At 55.7% G+C, this 19,495-nt stretch overlaps 1 protein-coding gene across 1 annotated transcript; it reads right to left on the bottom strand.

The window, feature by feature from the left end:
• Positions 1 to 12,380: 12,380 nt before the first annotated feature.
• On the bottom strand, positions 12,381 to 15,899 carry SPR (sepiapterin reductase). Its single transcript, XM_027719795.2, has 3 exons — positions 15,563 to 15,899; positions 14,395 to 14,685; positions 12,381 to 13,609 (listed from the first exon to the last, which is right to left on the bottom strand). Exons 1-3 carry the CDS (start codon positions 15,897 to 15,899, stop codon positions 13,419 to 13,421), a joined length of 819 nt encoding a protein of 272 aa, XP_027575596.1. The 3' UTR covers positions 12,381 to 13,418.
• Positions 15,900 to 19,495: the final 3,596 nt, after the last annotated feature.

Raw genomic sequence — 19,495 nt, 5'->3', positions numbered from 1 at the left:
CAACAAGTTCCCGAGGCTGGTTTTGAGGATTTATACCACAAAGAAGAGCTCAGCCACAGGGTTTGGGGGCAGCCAGGCCTCCCCTCTGCTTTTGGGGGTGAAGACTGGCCTCCCAGTTAATGTCCCACCACAAACCTCCCTCCAGGGCCCTCAGATGTCCCCTTAGGAATGCTCTTCCAGGCACGGCGGGGTCATCGCTGCGGAAAAAATGTCTTTCTGGTAGAGCCGGGCAAAATTCATCCCAGGAAATTGCACATCCAGCCCCAGGGGGGGTTTGGGTGCTCCCTGGGATGGCACCAGAGCGTGACCCCTCCCTGTCTGACCCCCCCAGGCTCACTCTGACTTTGCTCCATCAGCTGAGGAGGAAATATTCCCTTCAAGATCGCACCGATCCATGGCAAAGAAACCATGGAGAGAGGGGCTGTCTCCGCTTGGATGCTGGGAGATTCCCCTCCCAAATCCCACAGGGATGGTGCACTGTTATATTAGGGGGGATCAGCAGTCTTGGCTCCCCCTCCCATCCCAAATATTCCATGGAATGGCATCGAGGCAGGATATCAGCCACTCACACGTGTCGCTTACAGACACCAAACTTATTAACGCAATAAAACTGCTGCTGAGGAGCTTTCCTGCTTTCCTGCCCCCTTTTCCATGGGGAGAACATCGGCGTTGGAATCACCAAGCTTCCGTGTCTCCTTCCATGGAAACACCTGAGGTCACTTTTCATGTGGCACCCGGGAAATTAAATATGTGGATGCCCCTTCCAGCGTTTCCAGCCCTTGGCTGTGAAGACAGGGAGTTGGGAATACCTCAGAGGAGAGGGGTTTTAAGCCAATCCTGGGGGGTGAAGCTGCCCCATCCCACCTGGATGGCTGTCCAGGGAGGGAATGTGCCTTGGTGAGGGGTGCTGGGGGGTGCTGGGGGGTGCTGGGGGTCTCCCCCCCACCCCACAACACCCCGAATCCGCGGCTCTCCCTCCCGTTTTCCCTCAGGAGTGGTCGGAGGGAGGCCTCTGGCTGATTCATCTATTTATTTTCCCCCGGGGTGCCATCTGAAAGGCAAGCCCCGGGTGTTTCCATGCGAGGCAGGCCAGGTGCTTCCAACGCTGCCATTCTCCGGGAGAAAAATAGGCAGGAAAGCTCCTCAGCAGCAGCAGTTTTATTGTGTTAATAAGTTTGGCGTCTATAAGCAACATATGTAAATGACTGCTATACTGTCTTGATGCCATTTAACATTATGTTGGGGAGGTGAGAGGGAGCCAAGTCTGCAGCATTTCCACTAATACGCCACGAGCTGCCAATTCTTCTGCGGCTTTTTTTATATTTTCCTCCTTTTTCTCCCTTTTTTTTTAATTTTTTTTTAATTTTTTTTAAAATTTAAACAAAAATAACGACTCGGCCCTTCCATCTCTGGCGGGAAATGGGTAAATATCGTGTTGGTTTGGCCTTGGAGATGGCATGGAAAAATCCCGGTTGGCCGGGTTATCCCGGTCCTCATCGCCGGGGATAAGGAGAGGAAGGAGCAGAGCCACTGCCAAACTCAGCCGTGGCTCCTGGTGCTGACACCTCCACGTTTCCCCTTTTCCCTGACAAGGGGAGAAAAAAAAAAAAAAAAAGGGAAAGACAGAGGGGAAAGAAAAAAAAAAAAACCCCACAACCCCAAAAATTAAATATAAACCGCCGTGAGCTTCTTCCTCCCGCAAGGAATTTTCAGTTAATTTATGTTGAATCAATGGTTCCTCGCAGTCATATGGATGGCAGGCTCCCAGCCATTATTAGTGTAAACAGATTTGTGAGCAGTATATTTAGCTGTTCCATATTGCTTTTAGGAAATGTGCACATTTCAATGGCAGATACTGAGAGAGGGCCATACCCTGCCACGGCTCTGCAGGTGGGGACGGGGCCCTGCAGAGGCTCCCCTGCTCCAAGACTCCTCTTCCTCACCTGAGAGGAAGGCTGGAGATGGTGGGATGGGGTTTGGTTGCCCTTGGAGGCAGCGGGGACTGTTGGCTCCTGTTTGTCCCGTCTGCGTTTCACCCGAGGAATACCCCAAAAAACTGGGGGGTTGCTGGTGGGGGTGGCGTGGATGTGGCCATGTTCATCCCTGGAGGGTGCAGAGGTTGGATCCAGCTCATCCAGAGGTGCTTGCAGCAGGAAAGGTCCTTGGGGTGGGTGCCCAGCATGGTTTTGGTGCTCCAGGGTATCCACTTCTTCCCTGGAGCTCTGTGGAGTCTCATTGGGATACAAGTGGGATGAGTTGGGTCAGTGCTCGAGCACCACTGGGGGTGAATGCCCAGGGGCTGGGCTGGGAACCACCCAGGGAACACACACTGGGATACAGGAGGCACATCCACCCGTGGATATCCCTGGGATGAAGGTGGCACATCCACCCAGGGATTGACCTGGGATACAGGAGGCACATCCACCCACGGATTTCCCTGGGATGCAGGTGGCACGTCCATCCAGGGGCCTCACTGGGATGTAGGTGGCACATCCACTCATGGATTTCCCTGGGATGAAGGTGGCAAACCCACCCATGGATATCCCTGGGATGAAGGTGGCACATCCATCCATGGATTTCCCCGGGATGCAGGTGGCACATCAACCATGGATTTCCTTGGGATGCAGGTGGCACATCAACCATGGATTGCCCTGGGATGAAGGTGGCACATCCATCCATGGATTTCCTTGGGATGCAGGTGGCACATCCATCCATGGATTTCCTTGGGATGCAGGTGGCACATCCATCCATGGATTTCCTTGGGATGCAGGTGGCACACCCCCAGCCCACACCTCACGTACAGGGCACAGTGGCTGCATCCCTGCCATGCAGGGACGGACCTGGACCCTCTTTCCTCCTCCTGAGCCTCTGATTTCGGGGCAGTTGTTCCCCGGAGTGGTGCCAACCTCGAGCAGGTTGGGGCCCAAACTAAAACGTGCCCAAAAAAGCGACGCCCAGATTCCGGTAGAGGGGGTGTAAAGCCCCCCAGAGGCACCGGAGGGGAGCCCTCCGACTCCAGCGGGACGGATTCTTCCACACAGCATCCTCACACGACTCCCCTTTCCCTGCCATCCCGAAGCGAGCAGGATCAGCCCCTTCCCCACCCCCCTCCCTCTCCCCCTCCTCGCTCCGCGGTGCCAAAACAGCCCCAAAAAACGCCGAACCCAGAACCCGCCGGCGGTTCACACGCGCCGGGACGGCACGAAACGCCGAGGAAGCAGGAGCAGGATACGGCCCTGAGGGGCTTTTGCTATTTTAATTCTCCCTGCCTGCGTGCCCGAAATAGCTGCGGCGAGCGGGGCTGGCACGGGAGGCACGGGAGCATCGCCAGCCTCCAGCGGCTCGACGGCGGCGCTGAAAGGATTTTGGGCAGCGTCTCACCATGGCTACCCGGGCCCGGGAGAAGTTATGCCGGCTCCGGGGGGAGATGCCGGCCCCTTTCATGCAGGAGAAAGCCGCGACATCAGGGCCCTGTTGTTGGATGTCACCGTCTCCCTCCCACCGGCGTGAAAAATCAATTAGGAAGAATTAGCGACGTGTCACCGGGTGCTGTGAGGGGAGGGCTGAGGGCCCCGTCCTGCACATGGATACACCCAGGAGAAGGTGGCTCCGTGTCGCTGCTCCCTCGGGTGTCCCCACAGCTCTGGCACTGTTACAACCCCAAATCCGTGATGCTCAAGCACCCAAATCCGGCTCGAAGCGCTGATTTTCCAGACCGGGCACGCGGAGCTGGATGTCAGCACTCCCTGCCTCAGTTTCCCCGTCCCTGCGATGAGGTTCAGCCCCCGAGCCCTGAACATCACTGCCTGGAGATCCCGTTGGATCCCATCCTCGTGGCTCCAGGTCTGGAATGATTCAATGGGAGCATAACTCACACCGTGTTGCTGCTTCTCCCTCCTCTTTCCGTGTGTGTGTGTGTATATATATAAATCAGAACGAAAAAAAAAAATCCCAAACTCTGATTAAAATCCCTTTTTTTTTTATTCACCTGCCCATCTTTCCTGTCTCCATCTCCCCTTCTATCCAAACTCATAATTAATCGCTCAAGGCAAAAGTAATGAATGTTAATTGGCCATCTGTACAAAGACTAATTAAAATCTACCATGCTGGGGATTAAAACATACCTATAGCAACTGCCTGAATTGAGAATGAGACAGAGGAGAGATTGAGAAAACAGCTGAAAGGCTTGTGCAAAACGCAATCTCGCTTAGGTGTGAGATGAGTTGCAGCTCCGAGATCTGAGATGCTTTATTATTAAATTAAAAAAAAAAAACCAAAACAAAACAAAAAAACAACAAAAAAAAACAACAAAACGGGTGGGGGGGAGGGATGGGGAAGAAACTTCTGAGCTGGGAGCTGGTTTAATGGGAAGAAAGAAAATCAAGAAAGAGAAGAGACGAAGAAAAGAAAAAGAAGCGAAAGGCCGCGGGAGATTTCAAAGGAGGAGTGACCCCAACATTTCGGGTTGGGTTTGGAGGAGGATAAAGGCTGCCCGCTCCCCTCCCCGCCTGCAGGAAATATTCTGTGGTGTTTGCGGCTTTTTAGGGTTTGTGGAGGTGAATAAACTGCACTGGGCACCGGGAAGCTGCTGGGTTGCAGCGGGGAAAGAAGCATTCCACGAATTTGGGGAGCGAGGGGGTGGAGTGATGGAAGCAGGAGACGGGCACGGCCGCCCGGCCGGGGTCTGTGTCCTGCTCTGCCCCGAAGCTCCAGGCGCCCTCGGCTGCCCCATTCCCTTCTTTGTCCTAAATCCACGGCTTTTCAGGCCGCCTGCCTCTTTGTTGCAGGGTTTAGAAGTTGGAGGAATAGTCCAAAAGGAATAAGCCAGTGCTAATTATTCCCAGGGCTGTTCCTCCTCCTCCTCCTCCTCCTCCTCCTCCTCCTCCTCCTCCTCCTCCTCCTCCTCCTCCTCCCTGCAGCCCCGACAAGCCCCTCGGGCCCTGAGTGAACACCACCTGACACTCCTTGTGCTGTGCATGAGAGGCTGGTGCAGCGCTGGGTCCTTCCCACCTGGATCCATCCCACCTGGATCCATCCCACCTGGCGCTGGTGACACGGCTGAACACGGCAGGAGGTGCCCACGGGTGAAGGGCACCCCGATGGATACTGGAGGGTGATGAGAAGGCGGGACCCTCTCTCCTAACAGGGCTCAGGGCAGCTCTGGTGTGCGCAAAATTCCGTCTTTTTAGTTAAAAAATTAAGAAACAAGCGCTCCAGCCCCAGCTGGGTGTGGGTTTCTGCTGGAAATCACTGATCCACAGCCCACGTCCCTGAGCAGCTCCAGGCCAGGGCCGTCCCCACACTCCAGCTCCCGTGTCCCAACCAGCCTGGTTTTTAATCCCAGCCCTCCAATGCCACATCCCTGTCCCCCCGCGGTGCCGGGGACCGCCACCACCGCTGCCCAGCATCCTTCCCGGGGGCACGGCGGGGCCGGCAGCGGGGAGAGGGCGACGGGGAGGCGGGGTGGGAGGCGGCTGGGCAGGGGCATCCCCCCGCCGGGGAGGGCGCCGAGACTTTGCAGCCTCGCCGGGGAGCTCCGGGCTCGGCTCTGCTCTTGTTTTCTCAGATTCCGCTGTGTTTACTCCCAACACGAGTGACCGCCGTGGCCCTATTACGGCAGCGCCTGACAGCTCGGCTGACAAGTGCGCTCGCGGCAGGAATGTGAATGCGGCTCCCGGCCCCGCCGCCGCCGCTCCCGCAGCGGTACCGCGGGCACGGCACATCCCCGAGGAAGGGCACGCTCTGGGATCCCCGCGGGATCCCGCGCGGGATGGGGGCGGCGTGGAGTGCTCGCCCTCTCTGGGCTAAGCTCGGTTTGGAGGGGCTCCGAGAGGAAGGATGGGGCTTTGCTGGGGTTTGCCTGGAGGAGAGGAGAGAAGAGGGGAGACCTCCTCACTCTCTGCGGCTCCCTGACAGGAGGGGGGAGCCAGCTGGGGGTTGGGCTCTTTTCCCAGGCAACCATCAGCAAGACAAGAGGGCTGGGTCTGCAGCTGTGCCAGGGGAGGTTTAGGTTGGATACCAGGAAGAAATTCTTTCCAGAGAGGGTACTCAGCCATTGGAATGGGCTGCCCAGGGAAGGGGTGGATTCTCCATCCCTGGAGGTGTTTAAGGACAGACTGGATGTGGCATCAGTGCCATGGGCTGGGAACCACAGCGGGGTTGGATCAAGGGTTGGACTGGATGATCTCAGAGGTCCCTTCCAACCCAGCTGATTCTGTGATTCTGTGATTCTGTGATTCTGTGATTCTGTGATTCTGTGATTCTGTGATTCTATGATTTGTTTGGCACTTGGGGAAGGGCTGAGCTGTCAGCACAGGAGGGTTTTGAGGACGGGGGGGAGGATGATGGGCTGCAGATGATGGGAGTGGAGGAGGAGGAGGAGGGACGAGCTGATCTGAACCGGTGGCTTTGCTGGAGGAAAGGGGACAGGAGATGGTGTTGGGATGAGACGATGTCAGGATGAGACGACGTCCCCAAATCCCAGAGGAGTCACGGGAGCAGCTTGGCCACAACCTGCCTTCACCTTGACATTCAACTTCTGGGAACTGTAGGGGTAGGACAAGGTGTAATGGGTACAAATTGAAAAAGGGGAAATTTAGCTTAAATATTAGGAAAAAATTCTTTGCTGTGAAGGTCATGAGGCCCTGGCAGAGGCTGCCCAGGGATGCTGTGGATGCCCCAACCCTGGAAGTGTACAAAGCCAGGTTGGATAAGGCCTTGAGCAACTTGGTCTAGCAGAAGGTGTCCCTGCCCACGGCAAGGGATTGGGACTGAATGATCTTTAAGGTCCACTCTGACCCCTTAACGTTCTGTGATTCCATGATTCCATAATTCAGGGAAGGAGGCTTGAAATGCACCCACTTTTATCCCACATGGCCTGGCAGCAAGTGGGACAAAGTCTGGCTTTGGGGTGGTGCATACAAAAAAAACAGGGAAAACTTCCTATTAGTGGCAGCTCTTTTCCACCAGGATGGAGGTGCTGTTGGTCTGCAGAGCCTGGTTAGATCACCAAACAAGTCAGGGATACAGAGCTGGTCCCAGCTTAGCTCCCAACCCAGTGAGTCCAGCTGCTCTGGCTGCACCAAATAAAGAGAGTTTAATTAATCACAGATCATTTCTGCCATGTCCCCCCATTAACCTCCATAGCAGACTAAATAATAACTCATTAAAGGCGCTTGAAGCTCGCAGGAACAGCACAGTTTACCAGCAAACCAGCTGCTCTTTGGCTCTAAACTGGGTTAATCTGTCATTGCTCCTGCTGGACCAACAGGGTCCTTGTTACTCATTAAATGGCTCCTCCAGGGAATGTGAGTCATGGAACAGTTTGGGTTGGAAGGCACCTTAAAGATCATCTTGTTCCAACACCCTGCCATGGGCAGGGACACCTTCCACTAGACCAGGGTGCTCCAACCTGGCCTTGGACACTCCCAGGGATCCAGGGGCAGCCACAGCTTCTCTGGGCAACCTGGGACAGGGCCTCCCCACCCTCCCAGACAGGAATTCCTTCCTGATATTCAATCTGACAGAGTCACAGAATTATTTAGGCTGGAAAAGACCTCTGAGATCATCAAGTCCCCCCTGTGCCTGATGCCTAACCTTGTCCCCCAGCCCAGAGCACTGAGTGCCACATCCAGTCCTTCCTTGGATACCTCTAGGGATGGGGACTCCAAACCTCCCTGGGCAGCCCCTTCCAACATTTAATCACCCTTTCCGTGAATAATGTCCAACAGAAACTTCCCCTGGTGCAGCTTAAGACCATGTCCTCTCCTCCTGTCCCTTGTTCCCTGGGAGCAGAGCCTGACCCCTTCCCCGGCTCCCCCCTCCTGTCAGGGAGTTGCAGAGGCAGAAGGTCCCCCCTGAGCCTCCTTTTCTCCAGGTTGAGCCCCCCCAGCTCCCTCAGATGCTTCTCATAGGACATATGCTACAGGTCCTGCCTCTGGCAGTGGGAAGCCATTCCCCCTTGGCCTGTCCCTCCAGGCCTTGTCCCCAGTCCCTCTCCAGCTCTCCTGGAGCCCCTTCAGGCCCTGCCAGGGGCTCTCAGCTCTCCCTGGAGCCTTCTCTTCTCAGAATCCCCCATGGTGGAGCTGCTCCTTGGGCCACCAAATCCAGGGGACAGCGTAGAGGGAAGATGAAGAAAAATGGGTCACTGGGCTGAGAGTGAGGACTGGAAAGAGGGACAGGAGGAGGAATGTTCAGTCTCAGGCAGAAGAGTCCGTGAGAACAGTGCCAGCTCAGCAGAAACACCTTTGTTGTTCCAACCCTCTCAGGCTCAGTGAACACCCACCAAATCCCAGCCACGGCCCCCAGAATTCCCTACAAAGGCCCTGCCTTGTCACACAGAGAGGTGGGAGCCTTTGGGATGGCTGGATGTGTCTCCACGGGCATCTCAGGGGCTGTGCCCGTGGGATGGGGGGGCCCTACGTGGGAGGTGTGGGCACCACCAGCCCTTTCCCCCCTCCCTGGGAGCACCTTGGACAGGAACAGCTCATTTACCTTTGGCCTTTGGGCAAAGGCAGCTCTTGTTTGTGAGCGAGGAGCTCGCTGGGCACTCGGAGTTCCCGGCTGGAACACCCGAGCTCAGCATTTCTGGATGGGAAAATAAAGGTCATCTTCCCCCCTCTGCTGAGAAACCTTTAACAAGGGGCAGAGGGACTTGCCTGCAGCCTCTCACCAACCCCCCCCCCCGAGCCAGGGGCAGCCCAGGGCAGTGCCGAGATTTGGGAGGTCATTGGTGAGCACAGGTTTTAATTTGGGAGGCTTTGGGGGGGATTTAGGAGGCTCAGGTCCCGGGGACCTGGTCACACTCATGGAAACAAAACCCCAGCAGTGACTTTGACTCCTTTCATAACCCAGTTCACAAAGAGCACAGTGTGTCCCCTGGCATGGGGAGGGGGCTGGGAGGGTCCCCTGGGCACCTGGGGCTGGGCACTTGGGCAGTGTCACCCCTAAATATCACCCAGAGCCTTCCCTTCCTGTCCCAAACTGCTGTCGAGGTCATCCCAGGGGTTCTCTGCAGCACTTTATAGGATCTCACACGGGGTGGCACCTGCACAGCTCGTGCTCCAGCTTCCTCCATGTTTGGGCAGAAAAAGAGGGGAAAACAGTGGGAAAAGGGATAAAACGCCCTGCACTGGATTTTACCACAGGAGGCAGAGTGGGAGCGGGGTGGGGGGGGCAGATCTACTCGGATGAATAACTCATGTCAGGCAGGATTTGGGGCTTGACAAACCCTGACAGGGAGAACAGAACCTCCAGCTCTGTCTGGGATGCAGGAGATGAGGGATCATTTTGGGGTGACTCCCTTCAGCCACGGGGTTCACCCCCGGCCCAGGAGGCAGCACTGCCCAGATACTGGAGCTCCTTAGTCCGTTTGGATACACTTTGCCAGGTGAGCTGTGAGCTCCTGGAATCAGGAGACAAAACTTTGCCAGGTGAGCTGTGAGCTCCTGGAATCAGGAGAGCTCAAAACTTCTTTATTTTTAAACGCCTTTTTTTTTTTTTTCCCCCCTAGCGAGCCTCTGGAATGGCCCCATGGATCCAGGACTAATTAAAAAAAAAAACGAGTCTTCACAGAGATCAGTGATGAGCCGGTGCAGAGGCAGGAGAGGAGTCGGAGCTGGAATTCCGCTCCATCCCCATCCGACATCCCGCGGCTTCTCCAGAGGCACCTTCCGGGCTCGCCGCTCCGCTGGTTCCGTTACCCGGTCTCGGTGCGCCCTCCGCTGGGCACAGAAAATGCCGGAAAAGGGGAGAAAAACAGTTCATGACATTTTTGCCCTCGCGTTTCACGGCACCCCCGGGGGCGAAGGTGTTGGTTGGACCCACGGCCCCCACTCCCTGGCAAAAGGATGCTGCTCCCTGGGGGGATGTTGGCACCTGGGGGATGCTGGTACCCAGGAGATGCTGGTAGACAGGTGATGTTGGCACCTGGGGGATGTTGGTACCTGAGGATGCTGATATCCAGGGGATGCTGGTACCTGGGAGATGATTGTACCCGGGGGATGTTGGTACCCAGGGGATGTTGGTACCCGTATGATGTGGGTACCTGGGAGATGGTACCCAGGGGATTCTGGTACCCAGGTGATGCTGGTAAACAGGGGATGTTGGCATCTGGGAGATGTTTGCACCTGGGGGATGTGGGTACCTGGGGAATGTTGGTACCCAGGAGATGCTGCTACCCGGGGGATGTTGGCACCTGGGGGATGGTGACATCCAGAAGATGCTGGTACTCTGGAGATGTTGGCACCTCAGTGTGTTGGTACCCAGGGTGATGTTGGTACCCAGGGGATGTTGGTAGCTGGAGGATGCTGGTACCCTGTGGATGCTGGTACCCAGGTGATGCTGGTAAACAGGTGATGTTGGCATCTGGGGGATGTTGGTATCCATAGTGTGCTGGTACCAGGAGATGTTGGTACCCAGGGGATGTTGGTACCCAGGTGATGTTGGTGCCTGGGGGATGCTGCTACCCTGTGAATGCTGGTACCAAGGTGATGCTGGCAAACAGGTGATGTTGGCACCTGGGGGATGTTGGTATCCATAGTGTGCTGGTACCAGGAGATGCTGGTACCCAGGTGATGTGGATACCTGGGCAATGCTGGTACCCACAGGATGCCCCAAAAGTGCCACTGTCATTTCCCCCAGGGCAGAGCTCTGCTCCTGGATCAGGAATCACAAACCCAGCACACCCCTGGGGGTTACAGAGCGATGCCCAACACCCACACACAGGCACAGTGAGGCCAAGGGGGTGAAAACCCCTAAAAAATGAAAACATCAGGAGAGCTTTGAGCACCAAACATGGAGTGATCACACTGCAGACAAACCTCCTCCCTGGACCTGGGAGTACACGGTTGCTTCATCCACCAAATTCAGCAGCCTGAGCCCCAGCCCTCTGCCAGAGCCACAGGATTTACACGTGGAATGTGCCTGATGTTTGCAAGGTTTCCTTCCCCTCGGAGCAGCTGTGGAGTTTCCTGGTCGAAAGGATGGGGGTACCAAGACTGATTTTTGCTCCTGCTGCTTGTGGGGAGAGAGAAAAGAGAGTGAGAAGTGCCCCAGTTCCAGCACAGGGCAGACATGGACCTGTCAGAGCAGGTCCAGAGGAGGCCCCAGAGATGCTGCCAGGGTTGGAGCCCCTCTGCTCTGGAGCCAGGCTGGGAGAGCTGGGGGGGTTCCCCTGGAGAAGAGAAGGCTCCAGGGAGAGCTGAGAGCCCCTGGCAGGGCCTGAAGGGGCTCCAGGAGAGCTGGAGAGGGACTGGGGAACAAGGCATGGAGGGACAGCACACAGGGAATGGCTTCCCAGTGCCAGAGGGCAGGGATAGATGGGATGTTGGGGAAGAATTCTTGGCTGTGAGGGTGGGCAGGCCCTGGCCCAGGTTGTCCAGAGAAGCTGTGGCTGCCCCTGGATCCCTGGGAGTGTCCAAGGCCAGGTTGGAGCAACCTGGTCTAGTGGAAGGTGTCCCTGCCCATGGCAAGGGGTTGGAATTAGATGAGCTTTAAGGTCCCTTTCAATCCAAACCATTCTCTGAATTAAATCCAGTGTTTCAGTAATGATTTCATTGTCAGGACAGAAGCACCCTGCTGGTGGCACAACCCCTCACACAGACGCTCCAAGAAGACCCACAGAGCTGCTGATACACCCCCAGGCACTGGAGGGTGGTCAGACATCAAGCAAGCATTCAGAGTCCAAAATAATCCTCCTTTGCGGAGGCTTTTTATGTGTCTTGCCTTGAAGAACCACCTGCATCTCCCTGGCTGGTTCCAAGCGGTCCCTGTTCCCAGCAGCCCTGTTCCCCAGCACCTTCCCACCTCCTCCTGCAATATGGGGCTCCTCGAACCTTTTGGGAGAGGCTTCCCAACTTTCAGGCCTTCCAGCCCACAGTCCAAGGCCCTGCAGGGCAGGACCTGGGACCCCCAGCTCTGAGCACTGAGGTTATTCCCTGCAAAGGGCCAGATCCAAAAAGAGTTCCTGCCCAAGAAGGGGATGGGACAAACCCACACGGATGCAGGTGAGGAGATGGGGGATTTTTTAGCAGTAGAAAATTCCATCAGGGAAGGTCTTCACAGATATTAAACCCCACCAGGCATCAAACCTCAGAAAAATCTCATTCTCAGTGTCGTGAGCAGCAGAGGGGTTTTTGTTAATACCAAATTTCACATCAGAGAGGGAAGATGAAACCAAGCAGCAGGACTGGCTGGAGAGGAGGGTTCTATGAGCTTGACAGGATTAAATTAACATGGAATTAATGAAACAGCTCAGGGATGGATGAACAGGACTCCAGGAGGGCACACTGGTGCCTTGCTGGATGAAGTGCTTAACCCAGGATTTGTCCTCCCACACTCCCAGGAATTTATCCACTTTTAAAGACACAGCAGAAAACCCAGACCAGACACGAAACTTTTAATGATTGTAGATACAGGTGGGCAAAATTTGAGATACAAGGTTGAGGTAGGGACTGCAGGAAGGGAGCACAAAGGGACACTGGGCATTTCCAGGGCACACAGGGAATGCCACTGTGCTTCCAAGTGGCTTTCCTGCATCAACACGCTCTGCTTTCTAGAAGGGCAAGATTTTCTGTGTCTGTGCCTCCTGGAATCTGATGGGGAAATGACAATAAACCCCCACAAATAGTTAGAAGGACAATCCAGGAGGGGCTGAAGGCCCAGACCAAGGTTTGGACCCAGAACCTGTGAACAGGAGCATGGCATGAACTCAGGGCTGTGTCTTGGCTGTGCTGTAACCAGGTTTGTGTGAGCTGGTGACCCCAGCCAAGCAACTAAAATTCCCATCTCCTCCAAGGCCAGCTCCCTCTCCTGGTGATTAATGGTCTTGGTGGATAAAACACTGGGACAGGCTTTGGTCCATGTCTTAACATTCAAAATTCACAGAGAGACAGTCCAAGGACTGTGGGAGAGTTTGGACAATCCACTGGTGAGCAGAGGATGGAGAGTCAGGGCTCTGGGGTGACACCCACCACCTTCAGCCCCGGGAATGGCTCTCTGGGGACTTGCTCAGGTGCTCCTGTGGGGCTAAGGGGACAGACATGGGGACACTCAACTCTAACCCTGCTGCTCAGACCTTCTGGGGTGGCCAGAGACCCTTCTGCCTTGGTATCTCCCTGGATCACTCCTGTGCAGGTGAGTTTTAAGGCTCCATGTCCATTCCCTTGGAAAAGCCATCTGTGCTCCCCCATCCCCAGGAGCTGAGGAGTCCCTGCTCCTGCCAGCGGGTCCCCTGGAGGGCTCAAAGGCAGTAACTGCCCCCCAATCCCCATCAAGGCACCAGGAGTATTTATAAGGCACCCAGAGGTCTTCTGAAAGCTTCCCAGGACTCAAACCAGGTCACCAACCACACTGGAGACACCCAGGATGTGGCTCAGCAGGAAGCAAAGCAGGAAGGCAAAGGTGGAGGCGACAAGAGCTCAGACGTCATAGAAATCCAGGTGGGCTCCGGATTGGAAGGTGTCCTCCTCCAGGAGCTTCACCAGCTTCTGGGCTGACACAGTGCAGTCTATGAGCTTCCTGCCCTCCTGCAGGCTCTGGAAGTACTGACGCATCTCAGGGTCTCCAGTCTCGGTCCGGGCCAGGAGCTGCATGTCCGTGTCCAGAGGACCTGGGGGAAAAGCACCAAACCAGAGATCACTCAAGGAGAAAGGGAAAATCCGGGGCTAAATTTTCCCTCTGCTCCCGGCTTGGCTGCAAGAATCTTTTACCCACACAAATATAAGCCACCAGTGTGCCCAGGTGGCCCAGAAGGCCAATGGATCCTGGCCTGGCTCAGGAACAGGGTGGCCAACAGGGCCAGGGAAGTGATTCTGCCCCTGGACTCAGCGCTGGTGAGGCCACACCTGGAGTGCTGTGTCCAGTTCTGGGCCCTCAGCTCAGGAAGGACATTGAGGTCCTGGAGCAGGTCCAGAGGAGAGCAACGAGGCTGGGGAAGGGACTGGAGCACAAGTGCTGTGAGGAGAGGCTGAGGGAGCTGGGGCTGTTCAGCCTGGAGAAGAGGAGGTTCAGGGGAGACCTCCTCACTCTCTGCAACTCCCTGACAGGAGGGGGGAGCCAGCTGGGGGGGGTTGGTCTCTTTTCCCAGGCAACCATCAGCAAGACAAGAGGGCTGGGTCTTCAGCTGTGCCAGGGGAGGTTTAGGTTGGAGATCAGAAACAATTTCTTTGCAGAGAGGGTGCTCAGCCATTGGAATGGGCTGCCCAGGGAAGGGGTGGATTCTCCATCCCTGGAGGTGTTTAAGGACAGACTGGATGTGGCATCAGTGCCATGGGCTGGGAACCACAGTGGTAGTGGATCAAGGGTTGGACTTGATGATCTCAGAGGTCCCTTCCAACCCAGCTGATTCTATGATTCCATGAAAATCAGCAGCAATCCCTGAGCTGCTCTGCTCACCTGGGGCGTAGTTGAGCACACGGACATCGGGCTCCTCCAGCGCCAGCACCCGGAACATCATATCCCGGGAAGCCTTCCCGCTGCAGTACAGAGCCCAGCTCTTGAAGGGCTTCAGGGCACAGAGGGAGGAGATGTTCACCACGGTCCTGCTGCAGCCAGGTCGCTTCCCAAAGGCCTGCAGGGCCGTGGAGGTGAGGCAGAGAGCCGAGGTGACGTTGAAGGCAAAGTAGGTGTTGATCTCATCCGGGTCGGTGAGGTCCAGGAAGGATTTGGAGATGTCTCCCAGGGAGCCTAGAAATCATGGAATGGTGTGGGTTGGATGGACCTGAAGCTCATCCAGTTCCACCCCCTGCCATGGGCAGGGACACTTTCTACTAGACAAGATTGCTCCAAGGCCAGTCCAACCTGGCCTCGGACACTTCCAAAGTGGGACAAATGAGTTAAGAGTTATAGAGGGGTTCAACAACACAGTACACCCCATTTGCTCCCACAAAAGCAAAAGTGTCTCTGGCAGGGCCCCACAGCAGCCTGAGGAGCTCAGCAAAGCCCAGCTCTGCTTTTGGGTCACCCACTGAACCAGCACTGACACGGGACAGGGACCTGCCCTGCCAAAACAAACAGCTCCCAACCTCCACCCCGGGGTACAATGTCCCCACAGGCCACCACGTGCCCTCCTGCAGGTCCCTTTTCACGACCAAGCCACTGAAAGACCCAAGTCCTGGAGCACCTTTTCCCTCCAGGGACACACCATCTGATTTACAGCAATAATGGGTGAAAAAGGCATCAAAGGTGCAAGGAAGGACGCACAAGGCAGGGCTAGAAGTTTGTCTGAAGGTTTGTATTCGGGGAGCAGAGGGACAAGAGGGTGCAGGAGGGCAGCCAGGTGCTCCTGTACCACAAGCAGCAGGTAAAACCTTACGAGCAACAGGTAAAACCGTTCAAGCAGCAAAGCCCCGGCAGTGACCTGTTCCCTAAATTAATTACTGTAGTGAGACCCGGACGGGGTGAAATCTCCGCTGTCTTTGGGTTATTTACTCTTTCCCGATACTTGCCGGCACCCAAAGCACCGACCAAGCCTCGGCGCAGCCGGTGTAGAACCAAGGGCGGGCTCTGCGGGGCTGAGCCCCGCTGTGCCGGGGGAGGACGGAGGGGATGAACGGGTCGTTACCGGCGTTGTTGACGAGGACCAGGCGGCCGAAGGGCTCGGCGGGCAGCACCTCCCGCAGCGCAGCGGTCGCCCTGCGCAGCCCCTCCTCGCTGCCCAGGTCTGCCGCCACGCAGAGCACCCGCAGCCCGGTGCCGCCGTCGCCCCGCAGCTCGGCCGCCAGCTCCATCAGCGGCTCCGCGGAGCGCGCCAGCAGCACCAGCACCGAGCCCGGGCCCAGCCGCGGCGCCAGGAGCCGCGCCAGGCTGCGGCCGAAGCCGCGGGAAGCGCCGGTCACCACGCAGGCGGTGGCGGCCCAGCGCCCGTTCCCGGATCCCGCCGATCCCGGTGCCGGCTCCATCCCGTCGCGCAGCGCGAGGGGGCGTGGGAACGCGCCGCCCCACGTGACCCGCCCCATTCATGCCCCCGCCGTTTTGTGAATGGTCGCTCCTCGCGCGCGGGAACCGCCCGCCTGCTCTGATTGGTCGCCGCCGGCGCCTCGCGCGCGCCGGGTGGGCGTGGCCAGGGCGGCGGGCGCCCCCTGCCGGCCCAGACGCGGGGGTGCGGCTTCCCCGGGGGGTGGGAGCCGGGAATGGGATCGGGAATGGGACCGGGAACTGGAACGGGAAGGGGAACAGGTCCCGGAACGTGGCTGCGGCCCTGCTGCCCCACAGCGCCGCCGCCCTTGGGATTTTCTCCAATACATTTTTTTTCCCAATATATTTTTTCCAATATATTTTTCAAATTTTTTTTTTTAATCAACTTTTTAACCTTTTTTTTTTCTTTTAAAATATTTTCTTTTTCCAAGCACGGATGTAAAGCCCCCTCTCTTGCACCTCCCCAGCACTTTGCAGGACCACACACACCAGCAAAGCCTTGGCACACACCTTTCCTCTCTGCAATCCCTATTTTTGGCCCTCAGCACCACCTTTTGGTGTAGCAAAACCGCTGCCCGATCCCAAAATGTCCCGAACCCCTTTTTTAAAAATAAATGTCTCTCTGCACGAAGGTGCAGACAACTTCCAAAGAGGGTTTTTAGACGGGGTACCTGTTTTGCATGGAATTATCTGGCAGCCAGGCTTGGTTTCCCAGCTGTTAATTCCCGAGGCCAGATGGCTCCGGCAGGTAACGGAGCGGGATTTCACTCAATTAAGCTGTCACAGACTGGGCTGAAACCCTCCAGCGTTCTAATAAAGCATTAAAAATTCATGGCATGGCAAAAACCCAAGAGTGATATTTGTTTTGCTAAAGCAAATCTTACACATTCGGCGAAATTAAGATCATCAGCAAAAAAAAAAAAAGAAAAGAAAAAAAAAAAGGCAGCAAATGTGTATTTTTTTCACAAGTAGCTTCTTGATGGCAGAACTTGCTTTAGTGGCTGCCAGTTCCCCCCTTCCCACTTTGGCAGCTCCAATCTCCTGCATCCATCACGCTTTTTGCCCCAGTTCCCAGCCTGGCACCGCACCCTGTCCCACACAGCCCAGGGAGGAACTGGGCCAACTGGAAATGGTCAGCATTTTGTTGGACTTTCCTCCCAGCAGCTCATTTCTTCCATCTGACCTGTTGTCAGGCTACACTGAAAGGTGCAGGAGATGCCTCAGCCCTGGAAGTGTCCAAGGCCAGGTTGGACGGACCTGGGATAAGTGGAAGGTGTCCCTGCTCATGACAGGGGGTGGGACTGGATGGGCTTTAAGATCCCTTCCAAGCAAAACCATTCCATGATTTCTAAGCAGGAGTGAGGGTCTGAGAAGCAAATATTTTATCTGATAGAACTAAAAATAAAATAAAAAATCAGAGGGAGGGAATTGGTGACCAAATGAGCCCAGACCTGGAACTGGAGGGCAGAGCTGCAGAGAAATTATCGTGGAATCATGGAATGGTTTGGGTTGGAAGGGACCTTGAAGATCATCCAGTTCCACCCCCTGCCATGGGCAGGGACACCTTCCACTAGCCCACGTTGCTCCAACCTGGCCTTGGACACTTCCAGGGATCCAGGGGCAGCCACAGCTTCTCTGGGCAAGCTGTGCCAGGGCCTCCCCACCCTTCTCTTAAACCATGGAATATGCTCCATGTCCCTCATGTCCTGTCACAGTGGGGACTCTGGTCCCTCAGCACCATCCTGGTCCCCTCAGAGATTTGCTCCTGCTGCACAGCTCTGGTGCTGATGTGGACAGAGCCCATGGAACCCCCTCCTGCTGGGACAACATGGTGTAGGCACCTCGTCACCTTTACAAAGACAGAGGCTGATGAAGCTGGATCAGAACACTGAGCATCACAAAATCATGGACAACACAAAACCCCTGGATCCAGAACAGTGAAAATCACAAAATCATGGACAACACAACACCCCTGGATCCAGAACAGTGAACATCACAAAATCAAGGACACTACAAAACTCCTGGATCAGAACACTGAGCATCATAAAATCATGGACACTACAAAACACCTGGATCCAGAACACTGAGCATCACAAAATCATCCACACCACAAACTCCCTGGATCCAGAACACTGAGCATCATAAAATCACAGACACCACAAAACCCTTGGATCCAGAAGACTGAGCATCACAAAATCATCCACACCACAAAATCCATCAGTGTTTGGGCTCAGGCTGTAGTTGAGACAACCAGCACTAGGTGTCATGGAATCACAGGATCATTAAGGTTGGAAAAGCACTCTGAGATCATCGAGTCCAACATCCCCCAGCACTGCCAAGGCCACCACTGACTCATGTCCCCAAGGGCCACATCCACAGGGCTTTTAAATCCCTCCAGGGATGGGGACTCCACCACCGCCCTGGGCAGCTGTGCCAAGGTTTGTTTGTGTCAATGACATTGAAAATCCAGAGGGATCCGAGTCTGGGGATCCTGGGAGGACAGCGAGGGACTGGGGGCTCCGCTCCTGGGCAGTGCAGGGAGAGGGAGAGTCACTGCTGCAAAGAAGTGCCAGGGGAGTAAAATTTCTCTTGGCAATGCTGATTTTAAGTATCTACTGGGTGTATAATCAGAATTGCCCAAAATATCCATCATCTGAGAAAGCACCTACTGGATTTATCTGGAAAAGCCACCTGAGCTGCTTCATTGTGGTGGCCCAGATCCTCTTGGCACTGGGTTGCTGTGAGTGTTTCAAACACTCTCAGCGGCTTCCGATGGATAGAACAGGGCTCCCACAAACCCAGGGGAAGGCAGGAGGGCTTCCAGGGGTGGAAAACCCACCCCACACCCTGCCAGGGTGTTGGGAATGCCGTGGAGCTGCTGCTGCTGAGCCGTGGCACTGCCTGGGCTCCCTGATGTTGGAGAGGAAGCGCTGAGTTCCTTTGGCAAAGGACTGTTAACAATGGCTTTCAGGAAGGGCCTTGGGTATTTCCCACCCAGAAAGGGCAGGGCTGGAAGCCACACGAGGTGGCCCTGGCTGCTGTCACCGTTGCCATGGCTACCCACGGGCAGCGGGAAGGGAGGACCGTGGTTTCCCTCCTGAGCTCCGTTGTTGTTTTAGTAGCCCAAAGGCCACCCCGACCGTGGGATCTCCTCGTGTTCAGCAGCTAATTGTGTGACCTCCTGAGGACAGGATGGCTTGGATGGCAGCAGATTCCTGCTCCATCCAGCAGGATTGCCACCCAGCTGGGTTGTGTGGCAGCAGGGATAATGAGGATGGGCCGAGTGGCACGGCGGGAATTTCACTCCTGCAGCCGTCTGGGATGGGAAGTGGAGCGTGTATTGAGGAGATCTCCCCACATTTTGGGATAGGAGTGTCTCCCTCGTCCTCATAAACTGTGGCTGCCATCATGCAGCCCAAGCACAGGATTCCCAGATGGAGCAGCTCTGAGCCTCAGATGGGGATCCATCAGGTCCTCAAATCCCACCTTGATGAAGTTAAACCACTCCCTATGGGTTTTGGTGGGACTTTAGAAACCCCAGTACAACTTGCCAAAAGATCTTCGCCCCAAAATTGCCACC

Source organism: Pipra filicauda, unplaced genomic scaffold (genome assembly GCF_003945595.2).
Source record: "Pipra filicauda isolate LSUMZ 115617 unplaced genomic scaffold, ASM394559v2 scaffold915_size52197_pilon, whole genome shotgun sequence".
Classification (NCBI taxonomy): domain Eukaryota; kingdom Metazoa; phylum Chordata; class Aves; order Passeriformes; family Pipridae; genus Pipra; species Pipra filicauda.
Note: the sequence above shows the minus strand (reverse complement) of the source record. Positions and strands in the feature narration are given on the sequence as shown.